This window comes from Palaemon carinicauda, chromosome 11 (genome assembly GCF_036898095.1).
Source record: "Palaemon carinicauda isolate YSFRI2023 chromosome 11, ASM3689809v2, whole genome shotgun sequence".
Lineage (NCBI taxonomy): Eukaryota > Metazoa > Arthropoda > Malacostraca > Decapoda > Palaemonidae > Palaemon > Palaemon carinicauda.
In genome coordinates this window covers 91,216,320-91,236,491 of record NC_090735.1, presented here as the reverse complement: position 1 = coordinate 91,236,491, position 20,172 = coordinate 91,216,320, and the positions used below count along the sequence as shown (strand labels likewise).

The 20,172-nt window shown below is 37.7% G+C and overlaps 1 protein-coding gene across 2 annotated transcripts in view; it reads right to left on the bottom strand.

The window, feature by feature from the left end:
* Positions 1–20,172, bottom strand: part of LOC137650089 (adenosylhomocysteinase-like 1) — a 119,886-nt gene that overhangs the window by 41,787 nt on the left and 57,927 nt on the right. For both annotated transcript variants that reach the window (XM_068383179.1, XM_068383180.1), the window contains one exon: positions 19,684–19,830. In XM_068383179.1, the coding sequence (XP_068239280.1) occupies positions 19,684–19,830 (147 nt within the window). The remainder of the gene's footprint in view (positions 1–19,683; positions 19,831–20,172) is intronic.

Sequence of the window (20,172 nt, the reverse complement as noted above, 5' to 3'; positions counted from 1 at the left end):
ATACAACCTCATTCCCACACCAGATCTCAAGGGTACAGCGCCGGACAGAAGATAAAACTACTCATGCAGGTTTCCTTAGGAAGAAAGCAGATACTTTGGTAAAATAAATAGAATTACTAGGCATCACATGTAGCAGCAGCTATAATACTATTAGAAACAGCAAACAGTGTATGGCGATGTCTTGTGGAAAAAATAGACAATAATAATAATGGGGAATGAACAAGTCTACGTTTGGTCAATCTGTGTAAAGTCAGTTATGCGTACATGGAAAAAGACAAAATATTATCCGTGAAATGATCAATAGAGACGAACTGCAAAAGGTGACAAACTGTAAACACTTGATGATATGATGATAGAAAACCATCCTTCATCCTTGAAAAGGCAAATCATGGAATTCCTAACTACATAACGAGGACCTCCACTAACACAAGCATCATTTTAAATCGCCGATGGAAGATTTACACACACACACACACAAGCTCAAAATAGCGTGCACACAATAAAAGAATATCAACAATATAATCAGAGAGAGAGAGAGAGAGAGAGAGAGAGATATTTAATAAATTTATTACGCCCAAAGACGTCAAACAAAGGTACATATTGGCAATCACATACAGTACATCAAAAATCAACATAAAAAGAAAAATTACAGCATTGAATCATCAGTGTATCAGTTACAATAATAACATATATGAGTTTGTACTCCATTATCACAACAACTGCAACAGACAGTTTAGCAGCCACCAAAGTGTGGATGACGAGTCAAAATTACGTCTAGGTGGTCATCTTTGAGTAACTATTGACAGGTTTGAAATAAATTTTTGTCCTTGAGGTAACAGATTCCTGACAGTAGGGCAATGAAGGCAATAGTGTTTAAGGTTATTGGCATTAGCAAGGTTACAGAGTTTACATGAGGTGTAGTGTGGTATATCTGGTGTCTGTCCAACCTGCCACACAGGACGATATCCCACCCTTATCCTGGCACTTACGATTATTTAATAAATTCATTACGACCAACGTCGTCAAACAAGGTTACATACAGTATATCAGAAATTACAAGGAAAAAAAAAAATACAGCATTGAATCATCAGTATATCATTCACAAAAATAACATATATGAGTTCGTATTCATTCTCACAACAACTGCAACAGACAGTTTAGCAGCCACCAAAGTGTGGATGACAAAAAAAAAAAAAAAAAAAAAAAAAAAAAAAAAAAAAAAAAAATTACAGCATTGAATCATCAGTATATCATTCACAAAAATAACATATATGAGTTTGTATTCCATTATCACAACAACTGCAGCACACAGTTTAGCAGCCACCAAAGTGTGGATGACGAGTCAAAATTACATCTAGGTAGTCATCTTTGAGTAAATATTGACAGGTTTGAAGTAAATTTTGTCCTTGAGGTAACAGATTCCTGACAGTGGGGCAATGAAGACAGTAGTGTTCAAGGTTATTGGCATTAGCAAGGTTACACAGTTTACATGAGGTGTAGTGTGGTATATCTAGTGTCTGTCCAACCTGCCACACAGGACAATATCCCAACCTTATCCTGGCACTTACGACATTATGCCTACGCACCATGAGTCCACGACGCCGGTACTTGTGACGGCTATGCAGAAAGTTATCGTGATGTTGTATGGAAACACTAGTGCCCCTCTCTGCATCCCTGCGCTGTACTGTACAAGCAAAAGCTGCTGAAAATATTCTATGTTTAAGGCAGCGAAGTGAGGGCTCATCATTTCTGTCATCAAGGTCCAGTGTGCAGGCCGCTTTAGCAAGACTGTCCACCATGTCATTCCCAGCAAGCCCAATATGGGAGGGCATCCACATGAAGGACACGACAAGCGAGGCATTGTAAGCAGCAGCGAGTTGACACAGTATGTCTCGCACAACACGACCACAGCTGGGCCTAGAAGATGTCAGTGCCTGGAGTGCAGATTTGGAGTCGCAGATCACCAATCCATTCACATTTCTTCTAACAAGTAGAGTTACTGCATCCCATATACCTTGAAGTTCGCAATAAGTGGAACTGGATGAGTTTGGCAGCCTGCGACCATGCCACCCACCCTCAGGAGGTTCTAAAGTTTGGGAGAACATAGCACATGCTGCACTTCCATCTGCCTGTACTGAGCCGTCAACGTAGATGTGGTGTCCTGCAGGAACTGAAATTGACAGATTGGATATTGTTTCCAAAACCAGCTGTTTCTGTAGACTGGTATGGGCATCTTTAGAGGTTGGTGTGAAAGTGACAGCAGGAATAGGAACCCGCCATGGTGGCAAATCTTGGATGACAGCTTGCTCAGGTACAGCAATATCAAGGTGTCGAAGATTTTCACATACTGTCCTAACTAGGTTATGGCCCCCTGGCCGGAGTTGAGGTCTTGGTGCATCTTCGTCAAGTGATGCTCTGAGGACAGCAGAGAAGTTTGGAGTAAATTGTGGAGAGTGTAGACATTTAACAGAAAACAAAGTTACATTGGCATAAATTCTCTCTATTAATGGAGGTAACATGAGTTCGGTCTGCATGTTGACTATCCGAGTGGAAGGAGGGCAACCTAGGATAAACCTCATTACCCTATTTTGGAACAGTTCTAGTGGTTGTAATGCCTGTCTGGGTAATTGAATTAAAGCAGGAGATAAATAGTCAACAACTGACCTCAGGAAGAGGATATAGAGGGTTTTAGCCACGGGGATAGATATACCTGTGGCCCTGGTCGCAAGCCACTTGATGGGAGTGAAGCGAGGCTCCAGTCGATCAAGAAGGTTTTTCACCATGGGGTGGATTCGTTGTCGTGCGGGTATAGCAGGGGTGATCCTGACTGGTGCACCTAGATATGTATACTGTGTGCAGTGAGGTATAATATTCCCACCCATAGTGAACACTGGCAGGTCTCGGAGATTCCGCGCAGAGAAGATTCTGCTTTTTTCTGGGGAGAGTATGAGGCCACAGGAGGTACAGGACCTGTAGAAGTCTTGAAGGACACGTTGAAGGTCTCGAGGGGTAGTGGAGTGGATGCAGACATCATCAGCATAGCAGGTTACAGTGGTTCCAGGGATAGCAGGGAGGAGAGACAGTACACGGTGCATAAGTATATTAAAAAGAAATGGGCTCAATACACCGCCCTGAGGTGTGCCAAGCTCAAAATTTTCATAGGAGCTACATGCACCTTTGAAGAAAACACGCGATTTTCTGTTACTGAGATAACCGTTTATCCACTTCAGAAGGTTTCCTCTGACACCAAATTCGACAAGCTGATCAAGAATTATATCCCGGTTGGCTATATCAAAAGCACTTTTGAGGTCAAGGAAGGCAACTACACTGTTGGAGGACAATCGGGAGTAGAGTTCAGCTAAACAGTGATGAGTACTCCTCTGTGGAAGAAAGCCATACAAATGGGGAGAAAGTTTTTCTTGTAACCGGTACATTAGCCTGGTTAGTAATATACGCTCAAACACTTTACTAAAACATGAGGTGAGGGAGATAGGCCGGTATTTATCAGTTCCAGGCTTTGGGATAGGAATAATTGTGCTAATGATCCAGGCAGCAGGTACATATCCAAGTTGGTAGCAAAGATTATACAATTGTAGAAGAGGATTTCCAGGAACCTTCTGGAGAAGACGAAGCACTTGATAAGTAAGGCCATCATCACCAGGAGCAGAATTTTTATTTCCCATAACAGCACGTCGCAGCTCATCCTCGGTGATCAGCTCTTTGTCCTCCTCGTCCGATTCCAACAATGCAGCCATCAGACGAAGGTTGCGTAAATTGCTCTGGGAAGAGAGTGCTTCTTGGATTTGTACAGGGAGATTACTGGACCGTGACTGGGTTGACCAAGTAGTGATGAGATCCTGGGCATATGCTTGTGGACTGTGATGAAGTGCACGTATGGTTTTTTTCTTGACAGTCCTTTTAATGAGATGCCACATGGTCCCAACGCTAGTCTGGTGGTTAATTAGGTCAGTGTATTTATACCACGACTCAGTGTAGACACACTTCTGGAGAGCAACTAAATCATCCCTCGCCTGCTGATATTGAAGTAGATGATTAGGTGTCGGTTGTGTCTGAAAGGCAAGGCCAGCATTGGCCGCAACTCTCTCTGCTTGCATAATGCGTTGATCCAAGGTCCAAGCATGGGCAACAAGATGACTTTTGATGTGAGGTCTGGCGATATATAGTTGATAGAAGTCATGGGTAGCTTTTACCAAAGAATTATACAGGTGTTCTGGAGAGTGTTTATCAAAGGTAGGTAGGACAGAGGAGATGTATGAAACATATGTTGGGCAGTACTTGGGTGGAATGGTGATGCGGGTACGATGATAGGGGTCACTTGGATGAGTCTGTATTGCGTACTGTAGACATAAGGCAACATGGTCAGAAAAGAGCGAGGGAACAGAATGACAGGAGACATGTGATGCTACAAGCCCAGATGTAAGGATATGATCAAGAGTGCCCCCCCGGATGTGTGTGGCACCACCTGTATCCCAACGGGTTAAATGGTAACGACGGATGTAGTTGAGCAGAGGAACTCCACTGCGGTTGGGAATTGGAGAGACATCACCTAGATCTGGGTGTCTGGCATTGAAATCCCCCATGTAGATCATGCCAAGGTTTGTAGGTGTAGGAAGTGCTGAGAGGTTAATTAGGCCAGGGGCAGAGTAAACATTGCATAATCGAATATGACCATCACCTATCTTAACCTGAAAAAGTTGGAAGGTCATGTTAATATCTGCTGATGAGCGAAGGAGTTGATGAGGGAGAGTAGAGTGGATGTAAGTAATAAGACCATTCCTGACATGATGTACATATGAAACATAACCAGAAAGTTTTGGAGCTTCATCACCAGGCTGAGCACCGCCAGGGAAGGCTTCTTGAATAAATATTACTTGTGGGTGATGGCGATAAACATATGTCCTGAGTGCAGTCAGTCTGGAGTATTGTCTAATTCCAAGGGCATTCCATGAAAGGACATGTAGTTGCATGAGTCTAGCGAAGTTTACCCTTAACACTGCGAGAGACAGGTCGAGCATGTACCGTAGAAGCAGCACTGTTAGATGGTGCACCAAGTGGAGGAGGCTGAGCTGGCAGGAGGCCACTGACCCTTTCAAGACAAGAGGCAACAGTGTCTAGCTTCTCAGTAAGTGAGGCAACAGAGGTTATAAGAACTTGTTGTGCCTTGACCAGTGTATCGAGGTTACTTGCAGTGGTAGCCTGTTGAACGATCAAGCTATCGAAGCGTGCATCAATAGCATCAAAACGTGTTGTTAGTGCTGTACAGTGCGATTCCAAGGCAGCAACAGCCTTACGAAGTTTTGAAATTTCAGCTGATTTCAGGAGAGTATGATGAGACGGTTGACCACTGGTTGTGGTGGTGGTGGTGTCGTCAGTGGAAGTGACTGCGTGGCAGCGCGCGACCGTTTGGAACATCCATGCCAAACATTAACTCCTGCTTCACCACAACGAGGGCATTTCCAATGCACAGTTTCTGGAGGTTGATGATGATTCTGACAATGAGGTGGAAGCATCAGTAACAGGTTTACGGTATGACAGGTGCGTGTGGAATGGGCTGCAGCACACCCAGGCACACTTAGGTGAGGCAGAGCAATATCGGGAGATATGGCCAGTACCCCAGCAGTTGAAAACAGTTGGGTCTGATCATCCTTCATCCTGCGTAATTCACAAGGAGGGAGGCAAGGGAGGAAGGAAAACTCATAGACAGATGGTGGGTGGTTCTAGTAGACTCCATGTGATGACAATGCGATTAATAGGGTTCCCATTTTGAAGAAATCTTCGTGCACTGTATACACCAGGCAGTTCCTTAGCAAGGTTAGGGTCTGATTCAATAGGGTAACGAGTAATAAGATAAGTTAAATACTTACGGGGGTCCTGTCTATTGAATCTTGAATATCTAGGCTTATGGACGGAAATTCACCACCCTTCACCCTGCCAATGATGTCCTCACGACTCCTTGCGATATATACAAACTTAGATGTGATAGCAGACATCTTCACCTCTGCCAGCTCCTTATCAAGATTGAAGGTTTTGTTTACTTCAGTCAGCCATCGTAGTTTAGTGTCAGTGCTCAAATTTTCTTTGAAGACCAACCTAGCATACTCATCACGGGGAGCAAAAGCTGGGGTAGCAGAGGAAGCATGTCGTGTAGGGGGGTGAGGCAGAGTGACATCACTCTTTTGTCTAGTGAAAGACTCATGACATTTGGATGTTTTAGCAGCAGGAGACTGTGGAGCACTGCTAGTATCTGACCCATAATCCACTGGGCGCTTCATGGGGGTATTAGCAACAGTACTGGAGGGCTTGTGAGGAGGAGAATGTGTGAGTATTGGCCAATGAGTCATATCTACATCCTCAGCATCAGACAGGTGAAGATCATTTTCAACCTCAGAAACAGAGGCTGGACCGGAGTAAGCCATTTTTGGTGAAGTAGCAGCCCTTCCACCTCACACATACACTGCGCATGCGCGAACTGAGGCGCCGCCGACCGAGTGGGTATGCCACGGGGTATGAGTTTTTATATCTTAACCACAGACTAGTATAAAAGTCCTATATACACACTGTTGTTACTAAAATGGTCACTGAGTCTTACTGTAACTTATATAGCACGGTGAAAGGTGTAGTATCGCTAGAACTTGCACAAAAACTCATTGTATAGAGAGCTCATACAATGCGTGTTTACAAACCGAAACAGTGTTACCAACCGAGAGAGAGAGAGAGAGAGAGAGAGAGAGAGAGAGAGAGAGAGAGAGAGAGAGAGAGAGAGAGATTGGGAGATTCCGCCTTTTGATTGATTGGTTAGTAAATCATACTGGAACAGCGCCATTCCAGACATTGCGTCGGTGGATACTCGTAACAGTGACGCAACGTTTATCGACTTGGCAAAGACATATGCCAAACCTCATTCATGAGAGAGAGAGAGAGAGAGAGAGAGAGAGAGAGAGAGAGAGAGATTCAAATTCATCATAACACCTGCATCATGGTGCATCCTCATTAGGAAAATCAATTAGAACAACATGAAAATGACAAGACAAAATAAGAGATAATTAGAGCATCGCAGATGAAACAAAAATCCAATTTCAGTTATAAGCTCCAATATCTCTTTCCCTGATTAGGCTGACGTGGTTAAAAGGTCACAATCGTTACCTTATCAGAATCAAAGCAACACCGCAGTCGAAAAGGTTACTGTGATCTTTTGGCTTTACGTAAACAACCTTCAGGCATAGCTGTCAAAATCAAATCATATAGGGCGATAGCAACCAAATAAAAATGGATAATTCGCTGTTCATTTCTGGTAGCAAATTACATCATTTTGGTAAGTTAATCAGGTATTGGATGTTTATCTTATTTTCGCCCCGACACACCGTAAACAGTAAGTTCTCTAGGCATATCTTTTCGTAATATCGAAATGGTACAGTTCATGACTTCACGTGCTTCAGTGCATATAATTACTGTATTATTATTATTATTACTATCCAAGCTATAACCCTAGTTGGAAAAGCAAGACGCTATAAGCCCAGGGGCTCCAACAGGGAAAAATAGCCCAGTGAGGAAAGGAAATAAATAAATGAAGAGAACAAATTAACAATAAATCATTCTAAAATAAGTAACAACGTCAAAACAAACATGTCATATATAAACTATTAACTATAAACTATTCTGTATATCGCAGAAAGCCTGCAAAACATTGGCAACTCCAATATGTAGCAACATCCAGGTGATAAAACTAAGATTGACCAAATGCCACAACAATGTTAAATAAAATGAATGTATTCTACAGAAAAATAAGAAACAGCATAGTCTTGTGGTCAGGGTAACGAAAACCTCCCTTTTTGTACCCCGTCGTCGCTACATTAAGCTTGCTGCACACTGAGCCCGAACGGACGCGCCCGAACAGAACCGAAACGTCCGATAGAAATCGAAAGCATGAATTCTTACCTGACTGCGCACACTGGGCCAGAACAGAACGGAACCCGACGCAGTATTCTTTGAAAGATATTTTTTTCTGAAGCTTCGGCGGCGGTTCTGTTCCGGCTCAGTGTGCGGCAAGCTTTAAGGAGGTGCCACATATCCCCACCGATGGCCGCCAGAAGTACTCAAGATCATCATGCATACTAATATGACCAAGACCCCCTTGCCTTAACATGTAATATTCTCCAAATATGACAGCTTCTTCACGTATTGGTAATTGGATATTGCATGGTGAAACTAGGAATAATAAAGACCCTTTTGGGGAACAATCACGCATTTCTGTGTTAGAAAATATCACAGAATTCGAATGTTGATACATACACATTATATATATATATATATATATATATATATATATATATATATATATATATATATATATATATATATATATATATATATATATATATATATACTGATAGATAGATAGATATGCAGTAGATATAGGATATATATCTAATATTCTTACTCTAACGAGTTGAAAAAAAAATACCAGTGAGCCTTCTGTGAAAAAAGGCTAAGCATAACAAAAACTGGTTCATACAATTGTAATTATTAGAAATAACTGTCCCTTACCGGATGACAATAATCAGTTAATTGTAATCACCAGGCCGTAATCATTCCTATACCAGTCCAGCACTACTTTAATATATAACCTTCACAGGTATGAGCTAACTCTATGAGAATAAAAATTTAAATTTCAAGGCAAAATATATCATCAAAAGATACATACACGAAATTTTATACAACAGCTTAAAATCCAAACATTACGAAATGCAAATGCCCAAGTCATGTCTTTGCGGAGGAAGTGGCGCCTCGTATCCTCTGCCCTGGAATACTTCATCACGTCTCATCACAGCTTTTCGAAAACATGTTACAATTTTAGAATAGACTTTTGAGACATCAGCAAAAATCATGATTATGATCAACACATTCTTCACCATCATTTGCCGTTCCCTTTTCAGAATAATGTGTGTGGATACTAATTCCGTTCTCCATTATTGCCTTTATAATTCTTTACAAAGACTTGAAATCCAATATATTATTTCAAGGCAAAAACTATTCTTTCACTCTCGATAATTTTCATTAATTTCAAACAGACTTAAAATTAATCATAGAATATAAGAGAATCCAGTGACCACTTTCCTCTTGGTAAGGGTAGAAGAGAATCCTTAGCTATGGTAAGCAACTCTTCTAGAAGGACACTCCAAAATTAAAACATTGTTCTCTAGTCTTGGGTAGTAGCCTCTGTACCACGGTCTTCCACTGTCTTGGTTTAGAGTTCTCTTCCTTGAGGGCACACTCGGGCACACTATTCTATCTTATTTCCCTCCCTCTTGTTTTGTTAAAAGTTTTTATAGTTTATATAGGAGATATTTATTTTAAAGTTGTTGCTGTTCTTAAAATAATTTAATTTTCCTAATTTCCTTTCCTTGCTGGGCTATTCTCTCTGTTGGAGCCCCTGGGCTTATAGTATCCTGCTTTTCCAACTAGAGTTGTAGCTTAGCAATTAATAATAATAATAATAATAATAATAATAATAACAGATCAGACAGATTAAGTCCCGGTGTCTCAGCCACTCAACTATCGATTTGGTCAGGGCCAACAATAGATCGACGTTTAGACCACAAGCTTTTAAACTCGTTCAGGTAATGCTTCTGTGCGTCATGAAACGCACAATGCGTCAAAATCGTCACAAGCTATTACAATCGCAACTCCAAAAAATATAATACACCTTCAAAAAATATAAACTAAATGCTCTCAATCTTGTCAATAGCTTCATAGACCACAGCAACAGAAAGGGAAAAAGAAGGGAAAGAGTCAGACGCAGCAAGACTTAATCCCATAGGAACAGGTGGACGTTTTCTCTTGACGGCTGAAAGGCTCCAAGTAAACTGATTTCTCTTATTCTATTCTTAAGGAAATAACATTACACTCACAAAAACACAGAGTCGATATTGTGGTTTTATCAAAAATAATAACACTTATTCTAGTTATTTTTATTACTTGACCACAAAAATTATCCTATTTTCAAACTCACCGTCGTTACTTTATCATAAATTCTAACACACTATCATTACTTTACCACAAAAGAATGCAATAAATTCAGGCACACTATCGTTACTTTACCACAAAAATTACTTTTATCACAAAATTATTAAGTTCAAGTCAGTTACATTACTTTATTGCAAAAATAAAAACAATCATTATTTTCATCATCTCCTTCAACTTACAAACTTTTTCATCCCAAAAGCAAAGGTCATCAGTATGAGCCCTTGAGATTATTCAAGGGCCCAGGTCAGAGTAAAACAAAGTTAGAGAGACGGGAGGAGAGGAAGCAGACTTAAAAAGATGGGAGTCATGACAAAGAGAAATACGAACAGAATCCCAGAGCTTGTGAATACAAAAGAAACTATACTACTCGAACGAATGAAGAAAATGGAAATCCAAAGAATGTGTAATCTAACACTTAATCGTTCACCCTTCTTCATCATTGTGATGACAGATAATAGTAATAATAATAACAATAAAGATGATGATGATGATGGTCAATATACTGTATCCACTAGCATTTTCTAGTATGGCCTAGGGCTCCCAATAACTGAATGAGGAAAAGTAATTTTCTTTCTAAGGAAACTGACTTTTTAAATGAAATTTCACGAAAGAAAGAAAAGCACCAATAAAAATCACATCAATCTTAATGACAATAACAAAAAGCCCAAACATGTCACTAATTCCTCACTTCAACGTAAAGTAGGATTAATCCGGTACCATTTTCATCACATCATAACCTCTACGACTGCATCGGGAGATCGGTTGAAATATCGCATTTAATCTGACCTTATTAAATTAATCTCCAAATGCTACATATGAAAGCGAAAGGTCCACAAGGTGTTTCTCTCTCTCTCTCATATTATTAATGGGAATATAAAAAAAAAACAAGGATTATGTACCAATACAATTGATATGTACGTAGACATCATCTATTACGCAGAGTTAAATAATTAATATCACAATCAGTAGCTGTACTTATGCTACCTGAATTCCATGAAATTTCTTCAAGAAATTTACAAAGTGTTCTGGCTCCCGGATACTGACTCTGGGATTATTGGAAATCAGATGTACCTCATTCCTTTAAACTGAGAATTTCAGACTAGAGAACGAATTGACGTCATCTGTTCTCTTAAAGACCCACCAATATTCACTGCTATATTTCACTTCTTTGGACGAAAAATAACCTCAAGCTGGCAACGATGTTGATAGATATAATTGAACTTCATGATGTTGCTTAGTCATGTTCATGAGAAATCCTACGAGCGAAAGTCATACACTTGACACGAGTTTCTATTATAACTTTTATTGCATCATCACTTCAGTGAAGATTCAATAAATACGTTTGCATTTCGATTAGTATCTTCTCTACGTTCGATACAAAGCATAAAACTCTGTTACTGCTTACAACAAAAAAAAGGGCTTGAAATGCATAGCCAAGCATCACAACCTCCAGGTAATGCAATACCACATACAGGTAGGATAGACCACGTCCACCTTGCCATCCAGGTAATGCAATACCACATACAGGTAGGATAGACCACGTCCACCTTGCCATCCAGGTAATGCAATACCACATACAGGTAGGATAGACCACGTCCACCTTGCCATCCAGGTAATGCAATACCACATACAGGTAGGATAGACCACGTCCACCTTGCCATACAATTCCTCCAGTCTGGCTTTCCGCACCCTTTTACGAATTGCATCGATTAACACGAAATCCATGATGTTTCAAAGATGATTAGTAACATAGACATCACTGTCATCAGTCATGCAAAAAGTCTATTTTTCCATTTAATCTATCTCTGTACCACCTCAAAATACTAACGTTGACAGGAAGTGAACTTAAGTTCGTTATAAGATGCATTTTTATAAAAAAAAAAAAGTGCGCACTCATTCCATCCAAAGTCATTGGCGCTACCAGGGATTTATTCCTGAATCCTGTGTGTAATGCTCTTTACAAGTGCAACAAATCAAAACAAACCTATTTCCATGCACAAACACGACATCATTTTCAGCAAACAGATGTTAAGAGAAATATACCTCCACTACTTAAGGCGTTCCAGCTTGTGGTTTATATCTACCAGCGGCGTCAATGACCTTAGATGTCAGGATGCCTGAAAACTTTAAATCATTCAGCTGTATCCCTAATTATTTTCCCTCCTGAGTTTCTAAAACCTTGGTAAATTAAAACATAAGAATAGCTTCCAATTATAAGGAAAATTTGCCTCCTTAATAACCCACCTCCAATTTAAGTGCATATGCAAGTTCTTAATTAGGTATACATGTAGAGGGAAAACATCCAGTTTAAAATTATATTATTTTGGTAAACCTTTTAAGAAATAAACAAAATAGCTTCATCCTTTAGGATCTTAAACCAAATTAGACAGAAAAGTTAACATAAGAAAAGTCGATGTAGGTAGCCAGTACACCAGGTTTCCTTTAAAATAATAAGACAGCTTGACTCTTAGGAGGGACACTCCAACTCTTCTACGGGGAATTAAGCGTCTGCTATCCAAACTATATGTGGAAATAAAAAGGTGAAAGGTCATGTGGGCTATTAACAATAAATTTTCTGTGGTGTGTGTGTGTGTGTGTGTGTGTGTGTGTGTGTGTGTGTGTGTGTGTGTGTGTGTGTGTGTGTGTGTAATTTTAAAGAAAATATTCAATAATCCCTTTTCTTGATTATAAACTAACCAGAATCGCATTTTTCACTTCAAATGAGTTAATCATACAAGAATCCCTCGCTTCTATATTGAAAAAGTTTTCGTAATGTTCCAGATAAGTTTTACGAGAAAAAATCATCTAAATCTAGTTTCAAACTAAAAAAAAAAAAAAAAAGAGAAGAAGAAGAAGAAGAAGAAGAAGAAGAAGAAGAAGAAGAAGAAAAAAAAAAATCGCTCCCAAGCATCAACTGCTAAACCCCTTCCCGCCACGAACTGGGACTCAAATGATTTGAGTGCATTGCCAAATGGGGATGAAAAGGAAAAACGATTCCAGATCCGAAAACAATCGAACATAAAAGTGGGACCAGGACAACCTTCATCAAATAACACGAGGCTTTCAATCAATGCAATGAATAGAGTGAACCCAGTATTCATTATAATGTCTTTGGGGATCATTTATTAATAAGCTTTTCATCGCAGGTCTTTAAAAAACACAGATAATTGTTCCCAATATTTTTCTAATCACCCCGACAGAGACAAAATAATTCTACCAATATCCTCGGTTCAAAGCGTGCTGAAAATCATGTTATTTTTGTCCACCTTATCAATGTATCAATCCTTCTCCGTGAGGAAAAGGTCAAACAAATAGACAAAAAGAATCAAAATAAAGAGATGCAAAGCACACACACACCGAAGAATGCACAACTAACCAGAGCCAAATGTTGCCTTTGCAATGATGCAACGTGATTTCGCAATATGTCTCAAAATAGAAGCAAAGACCCGAGCGAGTGACTTCATGTTATGCTCAGGTCATCAAAGACCTGTTTTTATTTTTCCTTCTTCCCTCCTCTTTGCTTCGACTCTACTTTCGCAGGATATGTCATTACTTAAAGGTCAGAATATCAGACAACACCCACACTTGAAATCTAAAGATATTAATGAAGGGGATGAATCAATTGCTGAAATAAACGCACGTGACTGTAACACGCACTGAAATTTATCACACAATTATATTTTTTCATCTATCTACCCACACACACACACACACACACACACACGAGCCGAAATCATTTTGATAATGCGAGGTAAAAGCATAATTATTTCTATTCAACACAGCATTGCGTTGATTTTAATCATTTATTGACTCACTGAGGAGTACAGTAATTCGAATTGAATGCTAACAACTAAATTAGCTGGTGAATCGGGAATTTAGGTAAAAATTGCTAGCTTGTAGGAAAAATCTCACCAGCTAAACCATTAAATGCTCTAAGGACTTAGCCTCAGCTGGCAAGATTGGTAGCTACATTGACTCTCATTTTAAGAAACTAGGTTCGATCCCAACGAAACGTGAAGTAAAAATTCATACATACATACACACACATTTATATATGTGTGTATATATATATATATATATATACACATACATATAAATATATATATATACATATAAATATATATATATATATATATATACATATAAATATATATATATATATATACATATACATATAAATATATATATATATATATATATATATTACATAAATATATTTACACATATAAATCTATATATATATATATATATATATACACATATATATATACATATGAATATATATATATATATATATATATAAATATATATATATACACATATAAATATACATACATATATATATATATATATATATGTATGTATTAGTGGAAGTCTTTGGTCACGTTTTCTCGATATATGATTTGTTGCTAGGCGGACTTCTAAGAATCTAAATAAGTCCATCTCGCAAACAATGCTCATAAAATATTATATGTAACTTTATATGATCATGGAGTTACCTCGGTGATAATTTTCAGCATATATATATATATATATATATATGTATGTGTATATATATATATATATATATATCACTAAAATTCTTTTTGTAATTGGGGTATTTTGGATATAAGAGTGATGTAATCTTGTACCGATTTAGATTTTACCTTATGCTTGTGATGCAAATGGTTAACATTAGTATTAGATTTATGACTTTGGGAAAACTAGCCTAGGGCCTTTAGGGTAAAACCCTGGAATTACACAGAGGTAGAAGCTATAAAGGCTGGAGGGCAAGATGGAAGGAAGAAAGGAAGCGGGAACAGAGGAGGAAAAGTAGAAGGATATAAAGGAGGTGCAGATAGCTAAGGCTACAAGGGACACTATGCAGACTTGAGAAGTAATGTTGTTGCAGTGCAGTGCTAGAGGAACGACTACATGTTGGTTCACACTCCAGTCTAAACTGTGGCCTAATTGTTTGTCTGAGATTTGCTGTCTTCAACTGTCTTCTCTAATCATTATTACTATTACTAGCATTGCCATGGCTAATAATACGAATTCACTTATAGTCACCACATTGATTCCATCTTTCGTGTATAACATCAAAGTCTATAGAATAAGAGCATAAATGTATAACATTACCGGTTTTGACAATTTCATCCACTGTGCGTGTTCTGTTTTGAAACCAACAGGCGTCAAATTAGCAACTTTAACGACTTCCAAGAACATCATCAGCAAATACACAAGAAAGCCATTTTTATTCTTCATGAAAGAAATAAGTAAATATGATAACACTTGAAAAGGAAAAAAGAAATTTCAAAATATTAATATCTGCAATACAGTACACGTGAAAAGCTATCACCCAAACTTTAAATTGCCCCTGTATTTCGGTGGCATAGTTTCAGGGTACATTATATTGCAGATATACAGTTTCAAGTAACATATACGTCCCAAAGTTCTAGGAAATATAAGCTTCACTCCCAAAGCCATGTCATTTTCTCTTTTAATAATTCATCACAGTACCAGCTCTCTCTTCACGCTCAGGTATTAGTACACGCACAACCCATTGCAGTGCTGGGTAATACATATACTGTACATTCCATACACATATACACATAATATATATATATATATATATATATATATAAATATATATATATATATATATATATAAATATATATATATATATATATATACAATACTATGTGTATATATATATATATATATGTGTGTGTGTGTGTGTGTGTCCATGCATACACATATACGCAGAATGAGACGATGAACCTAGCCTTCAACTTGCCAAATAAGGGAAATTGGGTACAGTACTTTGTAAAGAAGGAATTGAAGATTGAAGTTGGTGTAGGGGTCCCAATTATCGTTCATTACAATAAGAATCGTGCTAAAATTTATATTGCTTAAACTCCAGAACACAGGCGGGGCCAACTCCATTTGGTGTTTAGAAGTCAATTTTGGCTGACGGACGTAAGTGACCTGTCATTAGTATCACCCTCTCTCTCTCTCTCTCTCTCTCTCTCTCTCTCTCTCTCTCTCTCTCTCTGATCGAACTTTTTAAATATCAAATTTGATCATTCTATTAAACCTAAAACATAACTTGAATGAGCTTTCTAAATGACTTACAGATGCTTTGATTTAACAAGCTCTGTTTAAGGATACGATTTCAACTTCTGCATGGACTTTTGAAACCATAAGCTATTCGATAGAGTTAATTATCTGCATCTGTCCCAAAATAGAATTACAACAATACAGTTGCAGTGAATGTGTCCAGAGAGAGAGAGAGAGAGAGAGAGAGAGAGAGAGAGAGAGAATCTATATACATACTTAGGTGCTAGACATCTCTATAATTGCAGTAATTAAGGTATTAATTCCGATGAAAGTTCCCTAGCAGGTGTTTGGAATTAGATATATATAGTTGACCTAATTATTACGATTCATAATTGGCAATTAACGAGAGTTAGTGACCGGTTTCCAACAAACTAGACTAATAATCCAAGAACGGATATGAGCCGGAACTACAAGCCATTTTTGAAGAAAATATCCAGATAAAGATATTTCTTTCAATGGCAGGAGTTGAAATACACTCACAAGTTAGTTATATTCAGGCATGTACAATGTATATGGTGTAATGTTAAATGTATAATCTCTCTCTCTCTCTCTCTCTCTCTCTCTCTCTCTCTCTCTCTCTCTCTCTGTGGAATTTCTGATAATATAAGAGGCCAACATTTCCACTAAGGGCTGGCGCACCAAGGAATAAGATCGTATTCCCCAGGGACTAGAAACTTTTGCCACTGTGGCGGTCTTTCCATTGGCTGCCGAATCTGAGAAAGGTCCTTCCCCATTCAGGCCGGCTTCCCTTTGACGGCCAAAGGCCATATAATCACATTTTCGGGTGACAAAAGTCGTTTTATTTGGTCTGACTGAAATGTAATCAAAATCTCACAGTTATTAGTATTGAATATTATAATTGAATTGAATATGAAAATTAGGCCTTTAAGCCCAGCACTGGGGCATCAAAGGCCATTCCGCCCTTACTTATTGGAAATTAGATAAGGCTATTAGAGCTATAGATAATAACATAAGTCGACCTCATCTAATGACAATCTTTGATTTATTTACTCTCAAATCATGGATTAGAACCAAATAGTATAGTTTTATTTAACTATATATAGTTCAGTAGCAATAATAATGGGAAATTATCTTACTTCAATTTTTATCGATACCTGCAAGTCCATCCCAGTTTTCCTTATTTTTCCACTTCATATACAGTAAGGGCAATTAAAGGGTGCAAAAGTGATCTTCGATGCTCTTACGACGACCACGGGGCACAGTACTCTCTCTCTCTCTCTCTCTCTCTCTCTCTCTCTCTCTCTCTCTCTCTCAATGTGACAATTTCTTTACATACAAAATAGCAAATACTTGGAATAGACTTCCAGCGGATGTAATGAAGAGCAACATGGTAAACGAGTTCAGGAATAACTTAGACAAGATCGTAAGAACCCTCTAAATGCTTAAACAACCGCTCTAAAAAGAGCAAATGGAGTCTTCATGGAAGGACTAAAAAGACTGAGACATCCAAAATCCTTGTAACTCTCTCTCTCTCTCTCTCTCTCTCTCTCTCTCTCTCTCTCTCTCTCTCTATATATATATATATATATATACTGCACATATATATAGATCATAACTTACCTAGTACAATTATTGTCTGTGCAATGGAAAACGTTATAGAATACTTCACAGAAAGCAATAACGTTCACTTTATTTATCATAATAAGTTATAAGAAAGATTAAGATCAGTAATATAAAGCCAATTTTTCTTTACACGCATACTCACGGATATTATGTATTAGATACATTATATATATATATATATATATATATATACATATATATATATGTATATATATATATATATACACACATATATATACTGTATATATATATATATATATATATATTTATATATATATGGATAAATATGAACACCATATCGTGCTCAAATAGAAAATAAATTTCTACCTCATACTTGGAATCGAACCCTAGCCCATTCTAATATATATATATATATATATATGCATACACTAAAATATACATATAAAGATGAAATAAGATGAATACGGGAAAACGGATGACAGTTTAAGAAACTCATGACAATGTATGTGAGTAATAAGTTGGCCAAGGCACCAGCCACCGTTGAGATACTACCACTAGAGTTATTGGATCCTTTGACTGGCCAGACAGTACTATATTGGATTCTTCTCTCTGTTTAAGTCTCATTTATTCTTTGCCAACATATATATCGAATAGTCTGGCCTATTCTTTCCACATTCTCCTCTGTCCTCATACACCTGACAACAATGAGATTACCATACATTTCTTCTTTGCTCAAGGGGTCAACTACTGCAATGTAATTGTTCAGGGGCTACTTTCCTCTTGGAAAGGGTAGAAGAGAATCTTTAGCTATGGTAAGCAGCTCTTCTAGGAGAAGGACATTCCAGAATCAAATCATTGTTTTCTAGTCTTGAGTAGGGCCATAGCCTCTGTACCATGTTCTTCCACTGTCTTGGTTTAGAGTTCTCTGCTTGAGGGTACACTCGGGCACGCTATTCTATCTTGTTTCTCTTCTTGTTTTTTTTATTGTTTGTCTAATATAGATCTAATTTAATGTCGTTAATTATCTTAATATATTTTATTTTAATTGTTACTACTTCTCTTCTAGATTTTTTATTTCCTTGTTTCCTTTCCGTACTTGGGCAATTTTTCCCGGTTGAAGCCCAACTGCTTATTGAACACAGCTTTTCCGACTGGGGTTGTAGATTAGCTTGTAATAATAATACTAATAATAATAATGATAATAATAATAATAATAATAATAACAATAATAATAATAACAATAATAATAATAACAAAAACAATAATAATAATAATAACAAAAAACAATAATAATAATAATAATAATAATAATAATAATAACAAAAAAATTTAGTCTAGAAAATGGAAAAAGTGCTGATAATACTTATACACATAAATATTATGAATGAGAGAGAGAGAGAGAGAGAGAGAGAGAGAGAGAGAGAGAGAGCTCTTGGACCTACCTCTACCCTCATCAACTGATACACAGCGTACTTGACCTATATACAGTACATAAGAAAGTAGGGTACAATTCTATATTCGGCATTTTGCTATAAAATCATTACTTAATTCAGTGACTACCATATACCACTTCAACTTCCCACCAATACCACTTTTCAATATACTGAACGTCATTGAAAAATAGCTAACAAAGGTGATAATTATTCTTGCTCAAGTAGTTTCATCAAATATTCGCTAAAAGGTTCCTGGGATTATAATGATAACTAATGTAGTCAACAAATCGCAGTCTTGACAGAAAGGGCAATTAACCGAGAAGCGGCTATTAATCACCCATTTTAAATCAATCAATCAGCCACAATAAAGGCTTTCAAACTCCACGATCACTAACAATTGAAAAGGATAATGATCTAATAAACAACCTGAGATTATCTCATCCTCAAACACTGGAAACATGGGAATAACTAGATGCTGTAATAAATGGCGAAGAGGGCTATACCACTTCCCTTACAGAATAGGCACAGAATGGGCTATAGTGAAAGGCTTGCATTGCTTACCTTGCTCAGCAATCTCGATCTCTCGTCGTCCGAAGGCGGCCTGGGAGATGTTCTTAATGCAGAAATCGCCGCCGCCCTTCGAGTTCTTCTGGGTTTTCTCACGAGGCGACACCTCATCCTCCTCGCTGCTCGATCCTGTGTAGGATGCTGTAGAAGAAAGAGAGAGAGAGAAAAAGACAGGGTTAGATGTGTGCATTAAAATGAGATCAGAAATATTTTCACTTCTTCTGTGGACTGATACTTCAATGGAAAATGGTGGAAAACATATGGCATAAATTCTGATATAAACGGCCTTCATTATCTTGATAATATTCACACTTGAAATGCGAAGGAGAGTCAATGTATATATGGATTAAAATTCTGATAGTTATTGTTGTTTCAGAAAACAAATCATATAAAACTGAATATATTGCCTCAAATATCCTGAATTTAATAACACTTCTAAGGATGAATTTATGTAATGAAAACTTTGTACACACAAAAAATACT